Raw genomic sequence first — 17832 nt, 5'->3', positions numbered from 1 at the left:
GCATTGGGGAATGTGTATCACAACATGGCACAATTTGCTATAGCATGAGACAGAAACAAGTTGCAGAAGACCTAGCAAATTATGGACATCTGTATTTACCTGTCCAAGGCGATGGCAGCAAAGCTAAGGATGGTCACAGAGCAGAAGACTTTGTGCAAGAATTTGATGGTCTTACAGAAGAGGAGAGTGTAAATCCACCAACAACACTGTGGGCTAGCACTGAGCACAATGTCAAAAGGCACACACACCAAGTTGGCACAGATGCCAGAGCAAGCGAGGTTCTTCATGAATCTGTTGGTCACAGATTTGAGGACAGTTGTTCTGCAAGTTGACCAAAGGACAATGATGTTTCCTGCAAACAGAAAATAAGTGACATATATAAAATAGTACTACATGGAAAATAGAATAGGATATTCTTTATTGTCATTGTAAAAGAACAACAATATAGGGAGCCTTACAGAAAATGTATTCACAAATTGAAGAATGAACAGGTTTAAGGCTTCCTTGGAACAGCTGCTGTTTTATCTCTATCACTTAGGGGTATATTTACCAAAGTGTAGGTTTATAGAAGTGGACTATGTTGCCCACAGCAACCAATGAGATTCCAACTATTATCCTTTAGAAGGTGGTAGATAAATAAGGTGAATCTGATCGGCTTCTCTACTTCTAATAAAACTTGCACTTTAGTACATATATCGTCTCTTTTTTTTTTTTTAGTGTGGGGGGGGGGGGGGGGGATTATTTTGAAGGGAGAAAAGCCCACCCCTGGAGAAGAGGGTGTTTTCACCAGAGATAGGGTTTCTTCTCACCTATCAAGGTCCTTGAGGGTGACAGCTGCTTTACTGAAAGCTTGGGGAAGCCTATTTAACAAGAAAGCCGATAGTCCCACAAAATCAATTAATTAACTTTATTATTTAAATAAAGCTTCTTTTTATTACAGAATTATTTTCAAATATGTTATTTTTCATATTTTTCTTTTTTTGTATAGCTTTTATTTTATTTTTTAAATGCAGTTTGGGGATACAATACAAGACAAAGAGCCTGATTCTGTGTCGGATGCAGTCACGGCTGTGACTTTATGCCAATGTTGCTACAAAGCCCTTCCCTGGTGTACTTCCGTGCATCCCAATGTGCAGGGACTGAGTATGGCACATTATATGAGCTGATGAGCATCTCTATATGTAGCAGCTCTCAGCGACACTCCCGCGGCACGGGATCCGGTCTGAAGTTTGACAGTGTCTAGGTCGACAATGTTTAGGTCGACCACTATAGGTCGACAGTCACTAGGTCGACATGGATGGAAGGTCGACAGGGTTTCTAGGTCGACATGTGCTAGGTCGACAGGTCTAAAGGTCGACATGAGTTTTTCACATTATTTTCTTTTTTTGAATTTTTTCATACTTAACGATCCACGTGGACTACGATTGGAACGGTAAAGTGTGCCGAGCGAAGCGGTAGCGGAGCGAAGGCACCATGCCCGAAGCATGGCGAGCGAACGCAGTGCAATAATTTGGGATCCCGGTCACTCTACGAAGAAAACGACACACACAAAAAAAAAAAATCCTCATGTCGACCTTTAGACCTGTCGACCTAGAAACCCTGTCGACCTTCCATCCATGTCGACCTAGTGACTGTCGACCTATATTGGTCGACCTAAACATTGTCGACCTAGACACTGTCGATTTGATGAACCACACCCCCGCGGCACTCCTATTACAACATCTCCATGCATCTGCATAGTCCCCCCCCCTCCGTCTCAGTCCCTGCCCAGGAATGCCCAACACAGTATATTTCAGACACTGTGTATCCAAATCTGTAATGCATCTCTGTACTCCATCGGGATGCATGTACATTACACTGTGACATGTGTGTATCCAAAACAAATTGTTCCACATTATATAAAGACAAGTTAACCAAGTATACATATAATACAAACTCAGGGCCTAATTCAGACCTGATCGTAGCAACAAATTTGTTAGCAGATAGGCAAAACCATGGCCCTCATTCCGAGTTAATCGCTCGCTAGCTACTTTTTGCAGCCGTGCAAACGCATAGTCGCCGCCAACGGAGGAGTGTATTTTCACTTTGCAAGTGTGTGAACGCCTTTGCAGTCGAGCTCTGCAAAAACATTTTGTGCAGTTTCTGAGTAGCTCTGGACTTACTCAGCCCTTGCGATCACTGCAGTCTTTTTGGTCCAGGAATGGACGTCAGACACCCGCCCTGCAAACGCTTGGATATGCCTGCATTTTTCCAAACACTCCCAGAAAACGGTCAGTTGACACCCACAAATGCCCTCTTCCTGTCAATCTCCTTGCGATCGGCTGTGTGAATGGATTCTTCGTTAAATCCATCGCTCAGCAACGATCCGCTTTGTACATGTACGACGCGCATGCGCATTGCGGTGATACACATGCGCAGTAGAGACCTGATCGCTGCGCTGCAAAAAACGGCAGCGAGCGATCAACTCGGAATGACCCCCCCCATGTGCACTGCAGGGGGGGCAGATATATTATGTGCAGAGAGAGTTAGATTTGTGTGGGTTATATTGTTTCTGTGCAGGGTAAATACTGGCTGCTTTATTTTTACACTACACTGCAATGTAGATTTCAGTTTTAACACACCCCACCCAGATCTAACTCTCTCTGCACATGTTATATCTGCATCCCCTGCAGTGCACATGGGGGGTCATTCCGAGTTGTTCGCTCGCAAGCTGCTTTTAGCAGCTTTGCACACGCTAAGCCGCCGCCTACTGGGAGTGAATCTTAGCTTCTTAAAATTGCGAACGAAAGATTCGCAATTTTGCGATAAGACATCTCTGTGCAGTTTCTGAGTAACTCGAGACTTACTCGGCATCTGCGATCAGTTCAGTGCTTGTCGTTCCTGGTTTGACGTCACAAACACACCCAGCGTTCGCCCAGACACTCCTCCGTTTCTCCAGCCACTCCCGCTTTTTTCCCAGAAACGGTAGCGTTTTTTCACACACTCCCATAAAACGGCCAGTTTCCGCCCAGAAACACCCACTTCCTGTCAATCACATTACGATCACCAGAACGAAGAAAAAACCGTGAGTAAAATTCCTAACTGCATAGCAAATTTACTTGGCGCAGTCGCAGTGCGGACATTGCGCATGCGCACTAAGCGGAAAATCGCTGCGATGCAAAGAAATTTACAGAGCGAACAACTCAGAATGACCCCCATGGTTTTGCCCATCTGCTAACAAATTTGCTACTACGATCAGGTCTGAATTAGGCTCTCAGTATTAATTGTTGCCAATCACAGAACTTAGGGGGTCATTCCGAGTTGATCGCTAGCTGCCGTTGTTCGTAGCGCAGCGATCAGGCTAAAAATTGGCATTTCTGCGCATGCGTATGCACCGCATTGCGCACGCGCGACATACGGATACAAAGCCCTTTGTGGTTTTGCACAGGTTCTAGCGACGTTTTTATCCGCACTGGCAGCCGCAAGAAGATTGACAGGAAAGGGGCGTTTCTGGGTGGTAACTGACCGTTTTCAGGGAGTGCTTAGAAAAACGCAGGCGTGGCTGGGCGAACGCTTGGTGGGTGTGTAACGTCAAAAGCCGACCCTCCAACGTTAGAATCAACGCACACGAAGAGTAACTACAGGGCTGGTCTTGTTTTGCACAAAATGTTTTTGCAGGTGCTCTGCTGCACAGGCGTTCACACTCCTGAAAAGCGAAAATACACTCCTCAGTGGGCGGCGACAATGCGTTTGCACGGCTGCTAAAAACTGCTAGCGAGCGATCAACTCGTAATGACCACCGTAACCTCCTATTCCATAATCATATAGAATAAACATTAAAGAGACATGTTCTGATTTGTAATTTGGTGGAATAGGTCAAAGTGTTAATAAAAGTTTCCCTTTCAAACACAGATTGCACCCTGTATCCTTATTAAGAAAGGGTTCCAACCAATCGGTTTTACATATATAAAAGAGCTTTTCTGTGAGTACGGTTTCAGATGTGGGGGATCATGTTATGAATCCATTGCTGAAGTATACATTTTATACAGCTGCTGCTGATATTATCATTTGTAGTGTTTATGGCTAACTGCAGTGACAGAGGTCTATAGGGCCTGATTGACAGACGGACGCTGAAGGCACAGCAGATGCATCACTGGATTCATTGAAAATATGCTAATGCCACAAGAGGCATCTAAAGACAAAAGACGTCCCCCTGCTGGCATTTCAGATCCAAGTGCTGTGTCCAAAGATGCAGCATTGGATCACCATGGAGACCATCAGAATAGCCGTCTCATCTCCGCTGTTAAGGCCAGTAAATCTGTGTTGGAAGATGTAGTCAGTGACTTTGGCATACCTCGAAAACAGGGCCGACGCAGTCGGTGGCCACTTGTCCCCAAATAACCACATCTTGTCAATCAGGCTGCAGTGTATGGGGCACTGCGATCAGATGTTCATCTCCACAGTGACATGTGGTGGGGTGATAGCAGAGCCTTTCCTGTCATACTCCAATATACGGCAGAGTTTTGAATTTAAAAAGTATATGAAAAATACAAAGAATATATTATAAATATCTTGGTATTATTCTGTTCATTTATATAGTCAAAACTCTGGAGTAAAATCACTATGGCGCCTATCTTTTCCGCACATCTCTGATCAACACTTAACAAATTTCCAGCAGTATATAATGCTGTACCTGTGTATAATGCCCAGATGTATATACTGCTGCACCTGTGTATAATGTCCACATGTATATACTGCTGCACTTGTGTATAATGCCCACATGTATATACTGCTGCACCTGTGTATAATGCTGTGACCGGACGGTCCCGTACGTCAGCCCTCACCGCTTTCACGTCTCGTCCCCAGAACACAGAATGGATGTTTAGGTCACACGAGACCTGGACACATAGGGGATTCCCGCTTACCGTCAGTAACCGCCTGTTACTGACTCCACCCACTGCGCCGTGGGCGGGTTTACGCTGCCACCACCAAACTCCTAACCTGCCGTGGCATTTGGAACCACGGTTCTGCTTTGTATGCGTCGACACGCTACCTTACCACACCTGTGTGGTGTTGATGAATCCCCACTAGTCGCTTGACTAGGCCTCTACCGGTAGCTGGCGGAAGGTGGAACTTGGAGACGCTGGTTACACCCTGGACAGCCGAAGAACGGAGCTATATTTGGCATAGCCCTGTAGGTCACAAGATGAAGCGGTCTTTTTGAGGCAGATGATGTTTTAATGCCAACAAATAGTTCTGAAAAGAACTCAGCAATACAGCAGATGTTACAGCAGAATGAAACTGGTATAATACACTTTTCATGGGGCAACTGCCCTCCTTTTATCCTACTCCAATACACAATACCACAGGGGGTAAGTCCGCCCTGTGGTTTACAACCAATCAATGTTTTCCCATGGGCTGTGCATGCCTTGGTCACATGCACAGCTACCATTGTCCTCTATGGACAGTGGGGAGTGGTCACTCTCCTTTGACCGTCCAATCCTGGAGGATCAGGATATGCCCTGGTGCTGTTCAGTCTAGGTTGGGGGAAGTTTTTCCGCCTAAACTGACATCCAGAAACCTGCCCGGGACCTAGCTCACCATCTGCAGCCTGGATTCGGGCTCCCGAGCTGGGCAGCCTAGATCCCCGGTCAGGGTTTCCTGGCCATTACAGGTGATCCCTGTGGAGTTCCAGAAAACCACTCAGCTTGTTTCAAAGCTGAGCTTCTCCTCTCTCTCTTCCAATGCCACTTTCAAGTTTGAGGCTGGAAGAGAAAGCATTCCGTTTTTGGGGAAAAGGTCTGGGAGAATCCATCAGCCTGCACAGCCATGGATTCCCCCCTCCTGGGACACACAACCAAGTAAGTAAATTTTTACCTTAAAATACATTAAAAATACACTGTACACTTCTGTTAAATATATACTAAGCCTGTGCCCTGCACAGGCTCCACATACCCAGGCACTGCAGTGCCTCATAACACAATATATTTTTATATACATACATTTAAAAAACAATGTTTCGTTTTTATTCTGCCCAGCGCTCAGCACTGGGCTACCTTAACCCTGCAGCATGGCTGCTCGGGCTCTCCCAGTGCTGGTGGTATGGGGCTGGCTTCCCCCCATCCTCCAGCCTGCCTGGAATGCCTGCCACTGGTGTCCAGGGAGCTGGCTCTCCCTGTCCCCCCAGTGTGGCACTCACTCATTGGCCTCACTGCAGCCCGCTGGAGGTGATCTGGGCTGCGGCGCACCCCCCTTATGCAGCCTGGCAGCCCAGGACACTCGTCCCGGCCGCTGGGCTCTGTCTTTATGGAGTGCTGAGGCGCCAGTGTCCTACACCCCCCCCCCCACCGCTAGGGAGCTGGCTAGCCCGGTCCCCACTGTGTGCGGCGCTGAACTCTGTGGCCTTGCTGCAGCGTCCGGCGGTGATCTGGGCTGCGGCCCCCCCGCCGCCTAGCAGCCCAGGATGTTCATCCTGGCTGCCGCGGCTGGCCACCTCCGATGGGCTTAGGCGCCGGACAGCAGCAGCACCTCTGATCGCTGCACCGGGAGCTGATCTCCTGGCTGCAGTGGCTCTCCCTTCTCCCTAGCGCTGAGGTGCCGGGAGCGGAGCTCCCGGATCTCAGCACACACACAGCGCCTCTCCCTTCTCCCCCCGGCGTGCACACACAGGTCAGCGTGCTGGGGGGCTCCCTCACTGCCGCGGTCGCCGGAGAGGTCCGGGACCGCGGCACACATTTAAAAATACATTATTAAAACACACGGCGCCTAGCGCCCAATACATTTAAAGATGGCGCCTAGCGCCAGCATACATTTAAAATTGGCGCCTAGCGCCCAGTGTCCTTGAATATGGCGCCGGGCACTGAGGGTTAACCCCTTCAGTGCCGGGGCCGCCATTGTCCACGTGGGCTGGGGGGGCTCTCCGACCACAAATGCCCACATGTATAAACTGCTGCACCTGTGTATAATGCCCACATGAACCCTTGGGCTCATATATTGTGTGTAAATCTGGCTCTGGTACTAGCAGTGAACAAACCAGAATACTTAACCAAGTAACAGTGCAGGAAGAACGAAGCACTGGGTGGACGGGCGCCCAGTATCCTCTACGGACTACGAGAAAATGATTTACCGGCAGGTAATTAAAATCCTATTTTCTCTTACATCCTAGCGAATACTGGGGATCCATTTAGAACCATGGGGAAGCACCAAAGCTCCCAAACTGGGTGGGAGAGTGCTGAGGTTCCTGCAGAACTGATTGACCAAACTGAAAGTCCTCAGAGGCCAAAGTATCGAACTTGTAGAACTTTGCAAACGTGTTCGAACCTGACTAAGTAGCTGCTCGGCAGAGCTGTAAGGCCGAGACACCCCAAGCAGCCGCACAAGAAGAACCCACCGACCTAGTCAAGTGGGCTTGTGCAGATTTGGGAACCAGCAATCCTGCCGTGGAATAAGCATGCTGGATAGTAAGCCTGATCCAGTGCGCGATTGACTGTTTTGAAGCAGGACACCTAATCTTATTGGGATCGTAAAGAACAAACAGCGAGTCAGATTTCCTGAGACGAGCTGTTCTCTTCACATACACCTCCAAAGCACTCACAACATCCAAAGACTTAGAAGTAATAGAGGTGTCGGTAACAACCGGAACCACAATAGGTTGGTTGATGTGAAATGCAGACACCACCTGTCACAACTGAGGGCTGGTGCTGACCAGGGGGAAGCCTCAGTTGTAGGGGCTGAGGTATATGTGTACCTGGGAGGCAGTACAGGGTTCTTGGACATGCAGGGAACCTTTAGAACAAATGCCCGAAGGCGTGACCACGACAACAAGGGAAAGTTCAAAGGTTTTATTAAACACAGTTCAGAGGAATACTGATGACTTGGTACTGGTAATAGGAAACACAGTTCAGAGAAATACTTGGGATCGATGACGGAACACCGATGGTTACTTTGGGATCGTTGGTAAGCTTTGAGTGAAGCTGGGGTTCGCAGATAGAAATGCACTATTGTACTTAGAAGCACAGGTGAAGCATGAAGTGATGCTGGGGATCGCTGGAGAGCTGTAGAAGAATCTGGAGAATGGCTGCTGGAAAGCCGGAGTTCAGACACAGGTGAATCAGGGTAGACTGTAGAGGGTTAATCACTGGAGTGTCGGGTTACACTGCAGAGTGTAATCACCAGGGAGTCAGGCTGTGCTGCAGAGAAAGTCCATGGGAGAACTGCACACAGGAATCACTGAAGACAATTGAAGCACTGACATCTTTCCACCCCAGGAACAGGATATTTATACCTGCTGGGAAGCAGGGATTGGCTGGCTGATTTACCAGAGACCAGAGTGCAGCTGCTGTGTAATCAGGCTGAGAGCAGAGTGCAGCTGATAGGCTGAAAGGTAACATGTGATTAGGAAAACATGGCTGCGCCCATGGTAGCTTTTGGAGGGAAAGGTTGTTTGTAACTTGAATGTGAGCTTTAACCATGAAGCTGCCAGAATCACAGTAAAGAGATTTGAGACAATGAGATGCAGCGTGCTGCACACAGACAGTGCAGATGGAATCCAGGCTTGGAACACTGGGACAGTCTCAGGAGGCATCTGGAAGGTAAATACTGATAAGGAATTACCTAGATCGTGACACCACCTTGCTGCTGACGATTCCTGAGTTCATCTTTGTCCTCATGGAAAATTAAATAGGGGCTCTTGTGAGACAACGCCCCCAGCTCCGACACACGTCTTGCTGAAGCCAAGGCCAACAGTGTGACGGTCTTCCACATAAGATACTTTACGTCTACCTCCCGTAACGGTTCAAACCAGTCCGATTGGAGGAACTTCAGCACCAAATTGAGATCCCAAGGTGCCATCGGAGGAACAAAGGGAGGCTGGATCTGCAGAACCCCTTTCAACAACGTCTGGACCTCAGGGAGAGAAGCCAATTGTTTCTGAAAGAAAATGGACAAGGCCAAAATCTGATCTTTTATGGAGCCCAGACGTAGGCCAACATCCACACCCGACTGCAGAAAAAGCAGGAAACGTCCTAGATGAAATTCCACCGCAAAATATTTTCTGCTCTCACAGTAAGAGACGTATTTCTCCCAAATACGGTGGTAATATTTAGACTTTACCCCCTTCCTGGCTTGGATCATATTCGGGATGACCTTGTCAAGGATCCCTCTCCTGGCTAGAATCAGCCATTCAACTTTCATGCCCGCAAACATAGCCGTGTTAAGTCTTGAGAGACGAACGGGCCCTGTTGCAGAAGATCCTCGTGAACAAGTAGAGGCCACTGATCTTCCAGGAGCATCTCCAGAAGGTCCGCGTACCAGGCCCTTCTTGGCCAGTCCGAAGCAATGAGAATTGCTTGAACCTTTTCCCTTCTTATTCTTTTCAGAATTCTTGGGATCAGCGGAAGTGGAGGGAACACGTACACCATCTGATAGACCAATGGAGTCGTCAGAGCGTCCACTGCCACTGCCTGTGGGTCTCTCGACCTAGAACAATACCGCTTGAGCTTCTTGTTGAGACAAGAGGCCATCATGTCGATTTGTGGATATCCCCATCGATGTGTCAAGCACCTGAACACCTCCGGGTGAAGGCCCTACTCCCCTGGAGCAGGTCGTGTCTGCTGAGGAAGTCTGCTTCCCAGTTGTCTACTCCCGGAATGAAGACCGCCGACAATGCCACAGTGTATTTTTCTGCCCAGAGGAGAATTCTTGACACCTCTGACATTGCTGCTCTGCTTTTCGTTCCACCCTGACGATTTATGTACGTCACTGCCGTCACATTGTGCGACTGAACCTGAATGGCCCGATCTTTAAGAAGATATGAGGCCTGCAGAAGGGCGTTGTATATGGCCCTGAGTTCCAGAACGTTGACTGGAAGGATGACTTCCTGACTTGACCATCTTCCTTGAAACTGCACCCCCTGAGTGACTGCTCCCCAACCACTGAGGCTTGCGTCTGTGGTTAGTAGAATCCAATTCTGAATCCCGAACCGTCGGCACTCGATTAGGTGAGAAGTCTGTAGCCACCACAGAAGGCAGTGCCTGGCCTTTGACGACAGACGGATCCTCTGGTGCATGTGAAGATGTGATCCGGACCATTTGTCCAACAGATCGAGCTGGAAGGGTCTTGCATGAAACCTTCCATACTGAAGAGCCTCGTGAGAGGCCACCATTTTCCCCAGAGGGCGAATGCATAGATGCACCGATATCCGGGTTGGCTTCAGGACATCCCAAACCATCGACTGGATTACCAATGCCTTTTCCAACGGAAGAAAAACTTTCATTAACAGTATCATTCCCAGAGATGGGAGCCTCCGGGTTGGCTCTAAGTGAGATTTTGGAAGATTTAGAATCCACCCATGATCCAGGACTAGTTTGGTTGTGAGACCAATGCTGTCCAACAACCTTTCCCTGGACGGTGCCTTTATCAGAAGATCGTCCAGGTCCGGAATTATGTTCACTCCCTGCTTGCGAAGGAGAAACATCATCTCTGCCATCACCTTGGTGAACACCCTCTGTGCCATGGAGAGACCAAATGGCAGGGCCTGGAACTGGTAGTGACAGTCCTGCAGTGCAAACCGTAGATAATTATTTAAACAGGTAGAGAAGAAGCAAGAATCTTTGTGGTTGCACTCTTAAATGAATATTCAATGAACAAGGCATATAGTGAAGAAATTTAAAACATACACTTTTAATAGATATCATTAAAATAAAGGTATCCAAAATTGAAGACAAACAACATTCAATATAAAAAGCTTTGGTCTGTAATTGCCAACGTATTTGTGTATTTAGCTCAACCACATAATAATCTGATTTGTGGGTACCAAAGTAGCTACACCTGTAAACTGAATCTTTTGTATAAAGACCTAGTGGTCAGTACAACGTAGGCTCATGTAAATGTCACATGTGTTAACAATGCTGAACCAGGTATATATGCTGAAGAGATGAGAGTAAACCAAGATAAAGATTTAGAAGGAAGTCAAGAGCAGTGATTCTGCTGTCAATGTTATTCATGGAGTCTTAGAATGATCGAATGATTCTACTAAACTTGGTATTCCCAGGTGGTCTCCCATCCAGGTACTAGCCAAGCCCAACACTGTTTAGCTTCCAAGATTGGACGGTTTAGGGCGTTATCAGTGTGGTATGACAGTTGAAGATTTATGGACGCAACCACTCCATGGATCACTGATGAGAGATCACTTAGGGAAAACCCACACCAAGGATAGTAGAAAGAAACAAAATAGTGGATCTGCTGCCAATGTTAGGCGGAGGTGATATAACAGCCGGGTGTAAAATACACTTGTGCTGTGTCTCCGGATCACTGGTGAGAGTCCACGAGCAAGAAAAGAAGAATGTGAAGCAGGTATTAAATGACCAATTATGATATCGATCATTTTCAGGCAATCTTAAATAATAATATCAATAAATTTTAAGCAATCTTAAGTAAGCCTGAAAATAAACAGAAACATCTTTTTTTCTATACAGAACACGTGTATTAATATACACTATAAGAAGGACATAGAAATGTTATATACCAGTGCAGTTATCATCATTGGTGGTTGTTACCATACATGTACCCATGATAGAAAGTTGAGTCAATTCAATAATCCGCCTGAGGGATCCCATAATAACAATAACTAGAAAGCAATGGGTACCTGCAAAAGTCTCACAATGAGGCTGAAAATCTGCATATTGAACATAATGAACATTTTGTACCACTACACGGAAGTGATCAAGCCCTTGTGTGGGCGAAACCGGTCTTCCGCTGTCCGCACTGGCCGCACCTGGTCCCAGACTCATGGCACATCTAGGTCCTGAGTAGGCCTTCCTGGCTGGGGGAGCTGCAGAAGGAAGATACGTGGACTTACCCACAGTAACTTTGGAGATCCATTTGTCTAGTTCATCTCCAAATAAGGCCTCTCCTGTGAAGAGTAGGCCTTCCACGCCTTTCCTGGAGTCCGCGTCCACCGTCCACTGGCGTAGTCATAAGCCCCTGTGTGCTGACACTGCCATAGCAGTGATGCGTGCATTACGCAAACCTACTTTTTATGGCTTCCACCATAAAGTTCGCAGAGTCCAGTATATGTTGCAGGAGCAAAACAATATCCCCCCTAGATAAGGATTCTAACCCCTCAATTAGATTACCTGACCATTTAGCAATGGCTTTAGTAATCCACGCACATGCTATAGTGGGTCTCTGGGCCACCCCAGCAGCCGTATACAAGGATTGAGTGTGGTCTCAATTTTACTATCAACCGTGTCTTTCAGGGAGGCTGCACCAGGGACAGGCAACACTATTTTTAGTGACAGCCTGGATACTGATGCATCCACTATCAGTGGATTTTCCCATTTTTTCCTATCCTCAGGAGGAAAAGGAAAGGATGAGAGTAACCTTTTAGGGATCTGAAATTTACTATCAGGATTAACCCACGGTTCTTCAAACAGGGTATTCAGTTACTTTGATACAGGAAACGTGACTGAGGACTTCTTGTTTACATTAAAATAAGATTCCTCACACTCCTCTGTCACCTTATTAGTAATCTGCAGAGCATCTCTGATAGCTTCTATAGGAGCCTCTATTCCCTGTGACAAAGCAGCCTCCCCCCACTCTGAGTCCACCTCCTCCATGTCTGACCCTTGAGTCAGACAGCAGGATATGGGACAGAGTACGTTTTTGCGGACAAATGGTAGGGGTCTGAGACGCTGGTTTGGGGACTGAGTCTCTGTTCATAAACTCATCCACAGACTGTCTTAAGTATTGCGTCTCTTTCTCACTGCGGGACAATTTATTAGAAATATGGGAAATCATTCTTTTAATAGAATCCAGCCATGCTGGTTCAGCCCCGCTAGCCTGGGAAGGTGCACTACACTGAGTACACAGTAGTGAGCCCCCTGGGGAAGAGGAACACTCTGCCGTACATGAAACACACTCTTTGCCTGACATATTCGGCTGTCAGCCATGCGGCGGCGCCAGCGCATGTGCAGTTCTGACCTGATCACTGCACTGCGAAGAATTGCAGCGAGTGTTCAGGTCAGAATGACTCCCTGTGTACTGAGTCTGGAGACGGAGTCCGCCCGATGCATTTCCGTACCCTTATGCCGCCATAATGGCCGGCGACCCGCTAACCGGGACGCCGGCTTAGTACTCAGCACTCTTCATTCTTCTGGCTCTGTTAGGGGTGGCGGCGTGCTGCGGGAATATGTACGCTCGCCGTGGTGGGGCTTGCGAATAGTTCCCTCAGGAGCTAGTGTCCTGACAGCGGGGAACGGGACCATTAACCCTTGACGAGGTTGGGCCGTTCCCCCCCCCACACACACACCGCTCTCCCTAAGTCCCACGAAGCAGGCAGGCTGGTGCCATCCAGTCCTGCCTGAAAATAACAAACAGAAAAATAAATGCAGAAAACTCTTCAGGAGCTTCCATAAGCGTGACCGGCTCCTCTGGGAACATTTTCTAAACTGAGTCTGGTAGGAGGGGCATAGAGGGAGTAGCCAGCCCACACTATCAAATTCTAAAAGTGCTCATGGCTCCTAGTGGAACTGTCTATACCCCATGGTACTAAATGGATCACCAGTATCCTCTAGGATGTAAGAGAAATACAACTGCAACTATTTTATTTTCGGGCAAGTATGGGAGTTGTAATTCTCACTGAGAGATATCACGTTTAATACGACTTACACAATAAGTTGATCACAGCAGCCCATTTAGGGGGTAATTCAGACCTGATCACTAGGGTGCGTTTTTTTGCATCCCTGTGACCAGGTAGTCACCGCCTATAGGGAGAGGGTATTAGCTGTGTGTAGGTGTGCGAATGCTTGTGCAGGAGAGCTACACAAACAGCAGTTTGTGCAGTCTCTGCAAGTAGTAGATAAAGTCAACCTTTCTGTCAAACTTGACAGTTGTTAACGCCCCCTTGCCCTAGGACCCGCCCCCTTTTAATATTAAATGATAGTGTTTTATATCGCTTAATATAAAATTAATATAAATTTATAGTGTTCGATATTAAAACGTATTAAAAATTGTCGCGTAACACCAGTCGCAGAGTGTCGCGCAACACCCCGTCGCAGTATGTCACGCAACGCGGCGCGTCAAATCAGGCGGATGAAAGATGCATATTACACAGTGTTAAAACCAGGTAGTTTTAGCGGTATTGATAAATATTATGAGTCGGTTAAAAATAAATTTAAAAGATCCGACGTAAGAAAGTGGTTACAAGAACAAGACGCCTACACGCTGCACAAGCCAGCAAGAAAAAACTATAAAAGGAACATGATTTGTGTATCGGGTATAAACCAACAGTGGCAATGCGATTTGGTCTCGCTGATAGATTTGTCAAAATACAACGATGGCGTTAAATACATATTAACAATCATCGATATATTCAGTAAGAGGGTGTGGGGTGAAAGTCTGACCGCTAAGAATGCAGCAACAGTCGCTAATGCTTTTGAAAAAATATTCCAGCGCGGTGATGTGCCGATGAAGCTACAAACCGATAATGGTAAAGAGTTTCTAAACAGAAGCCTAAAAAAGGTGTTAGAAAAATACGGTATAAAACATTTCACGACCAATAACGATGTGAAAGCGGCTGTTATAGAGCGCTTCAATAGGACTTTAAAAACACGCATGTGGCGCTATTTCACGGCAAAGAATACCTACAGATATATAGACGTTTTACAAGACTTCATACGCAGCTATAATAACACATACCATAGAACGATTAAGTGCGCTCCAAACGATGTGAATGACTCTAACGCGTTGAGTGTCTTCAAAACGACCTACGGTGATTACTTTAGAAGTAAGAAAGCCCCAGTTTGTTTAGGAATCGGTGACCACGTACGTATTTCTAAATATAAGGACATATTTCAGAAAGGTTACGAACAGAGCTTTTCTGAGGAGATTTTTGTTGTACATAGTGTGAACACTAAAGGGATTAAACCGCTTTATAAGTTGGCAGATCTGTACGGTGAAGTTATAACAGGTAGTTTTTACCCCGAAGAGCTTCAAAGCATACCAAAAAACTATAACAGAGTTTACAAAGTGGAAAAGATTTTAAAAAATAAGACGGTCAGAGGCCGTAAATACGCGTTAGTCAAGTGGCGCGGTTACCCCGCAAAATTTAACAGTTGGGTCGCAGCATCGGTGATAAAAGACATATAAAGATCATCAGTATCTAACAAGACGAGCGATGGATGACAAATCGTTCTACATAACCTTACCCAGCAACGCATCGGCTGTTACCTTCCCGCAAAATAAGATTTCTAACTATACGACAAAGTTGGCTAAACCGATAGACTTAAATGGCGAATGGGAAGTGGCACTTACTGAGATACAATACCCGCATACGTGGAATACATTGGATTTACAAGATTGTAGACTGCAATTATCATGGGATGGAACGGCGGACCAGCCGGTGGCGAGAGTCGCGAGTTTGTGCATTAAACCCGGTTTTTATGAAACAATTGATGCGTTACTGAACGTAATCAACGCTGAAATTGTACAACTGAAACTGGACGTTGGATTAAGACTAACGTATGATCCATTTGCACGCGTTGTAACATGTGACAGCAAGCTGTTGTATCAAATCCACGCCGGTTCTAAGCTGACATGGATACTGGGTTTACAGCCTAAAACTAATATTTCTAAACCATGCGCCGACATCAAAGGCGGCCAATATACAATGTACGTGTACACAGACATTATCGAACACCAACGGGTCGGGGATAGTTATGTACCGCTACTTCGCACTGTTGAAATGAAGGGTTATAACAATGAGGTTGTCACAATACGATACGAGAAACCCGATTACGTACCATTGTGCAAAACACATTTTGACACGATAGCCATAGAGATAAAGAACGACCAAAACGAGAACATGGCATTTAAGTTTGGGAAAGCGATCGTGAAGCTACACTTCAGACGCCGCAAAACTGAATTTTATTAACTAAGCAGAATGGTCGCTGTTAAAAATTATGGCGATCCGGGGCTCTATGCGCAATATTATAAATCTCAAGCCGGTAATGGATTACCAGGTTTTCACGGCAGCGCATACATGTACGGCTGCGGTTTAGGCGGTATTTTTCGAAGTCTTTTCAGAAAAGCTGTTCCTCTTTTCCGGAGAGGTTTAGAGTTGGCTAAACCGCATATGAAGACAGCGGTTCGTAATATAGCGAAAGATGTTATCGGGCAAGCCACAACGGCCGTTGTGAATAAGATACACGAGGCGAACCAAGCAAAGCAAGACGGTTCAGGACTAATATATACAAGAAAAGGCGTGTCTAAAAGAAAACGGAAGCGTATGATAGCGCTTCCGCCTTGGGACATACCCTTTTTAAATAAAAAACAGAGACGACGCAACTCAAAGAAGAAGAGAAAGCCGAAGAGTGCCGTTGGTGATATTTTTTAAACATGTCTTTCATACACCACGAATCCGTTGAATGTGCAAAAACAGAGCTGGATCTTTTTGACGTGCCCCCGACACAAACTAGCATAGAGAAAAGTCTATACGTCGAAGTTCAAAATCAAATCCACGCCGGTTCTAAGCTGACATGGATACTGGGTTTACAGCCTAAAACTAATATTTCTAAACCATGCGCCGACATCAAAGGCGGCCAATATACGATGTACGTGTACACAGACATTATCGAACACCAACGGGTCGGGGATAGTTATGTACCGCTACTTCGCACTGTTGAAATGAAGGGTTATAACAATGAGGTTGTCACAATACGATACGAGAAACCCGATTACGTACCATTGTGCAAAACACATTTTGACACGATAGCCATAGAGATAAAGAACGACCAAAACGAGAACATGGCATTTAAGTTTGGGAAAGCGATCGTGAAGCTACACTTCAGACGCCGCAAAACTGAATTTTATTAACTAAGCAGAATGGTCGCTGTTAAAAATTATGGCGATCCGGGGCTCTATGCGCAATATTATAAATCTCAAGCCGGTAATGGATTACCAGGTTTTCACGGCAGCGCATACATGTACGGCTGCGGTTTAGGCGGTATTTTTCGAAGTCTTTTCAGAAAAGCTGTTCCTCTTTTCCGGAGAGGTTTAGAGTTGGCTAAACCGCATATGAAGACAGCGGTTCGTAATATAGCGAAAGATGTTATCGGGCAAGCCACAACGGCCGTTGTGAATAAGATACACGAGGCGAACCAAGCAAAGCAAGACGGTTCAGGACTAATATATACAAGAAAAGGCGTGTCTAAAAGAAAACGGAAGCGTATGATAGCGCTTCCGCCTTGGGACATACCCTTTTTAAATAAAAAACAGAGACGACGCAACTCAAAGAAGAAGAGAAAGCCGAAGAGTGCCGTTGGTGATATTTTTTAAACATGTCTTTCATACACCACGAATCCGTTGAATGTGCAAAAACAGAGCTGGATCTTTTTGACGTGCCCCCGACACAAACTAGCATAGAGAAAAGTCTATACGTCGAAGTTCAACCTTTAGCGGCGTTATCCGACACAGCTCCGCTTGAATTTTATATAGCAGCCAGCGGTGAACACTACTACGATCTGAACAATACGCTGTTGTACGTGACATGCAAGATCGTACGAACCGATAACACGCCGATACCGCAAGGTGCGCGGGTCGCGCTTATTAATTACCCAATAGCGACCTTATTCAACCAAGTGGATGTAACTCTGGGCGACAGGCTCATATCACAATCCAACAATCTTTACGCATACCGCGCGTACATTGAGACTATATTAAATTACAGCTCGGACGCATTGTCAACAAAACACACAACAGGACTATTTTACAAAGATGTGGATGGTGAATTTAACAACACGGCGCTGGACGGCCCGAATACGGGATTCAAAAAACGAGCAGGCGCAACAGCGCAGA

At 46.4% G+C, this 17832-nt stretch overlaps 1 protein-coding gene and 1 pseudogene across 1 annotated transcript in view; both read right to left on the bottom strand.

The window, feature by feature from the left end:
- GPR176 (G protein-coupled receptor 176) overlaps window positions 1–17832 on the bottom strand; it is a 172628-nt gene that overhangs the window by 8710 nt on the left and 146086 nt on the right. Inside the window, exon 2 of the mRNA XM_063948018.1 lies at window positions 100–352. Coding sequence (XP_063804088.1) covers window positions 100–352 — 253 coding nt within the window. The remainder of the gene's footprint in view (window positions 1–99; window positions 353–17832) is intronic.
- Window positions 11005–11123, bottom strand: LOC134981378 (5S ribosomal RNA; annotated as a pseudogene).

This window comes from Pseudophryne corroboree, chromosome 12 (assembly GCF_028390025.1).
Source record: "Pseudophryne corroboree isolate aPseCor3 chromosome 12, aPseCor3.hap2, whole genome shotgun sequence".
Lineage (NCBI taxonomy): Eukaryota > Metazoa > Chordata > Amphibia > Anura > Myobatrachidae > Pseudophryne > Pseudophryne corroboree.
This window is presented reverse-complemented; position numbering and strand designations above follow the sequence as displayed.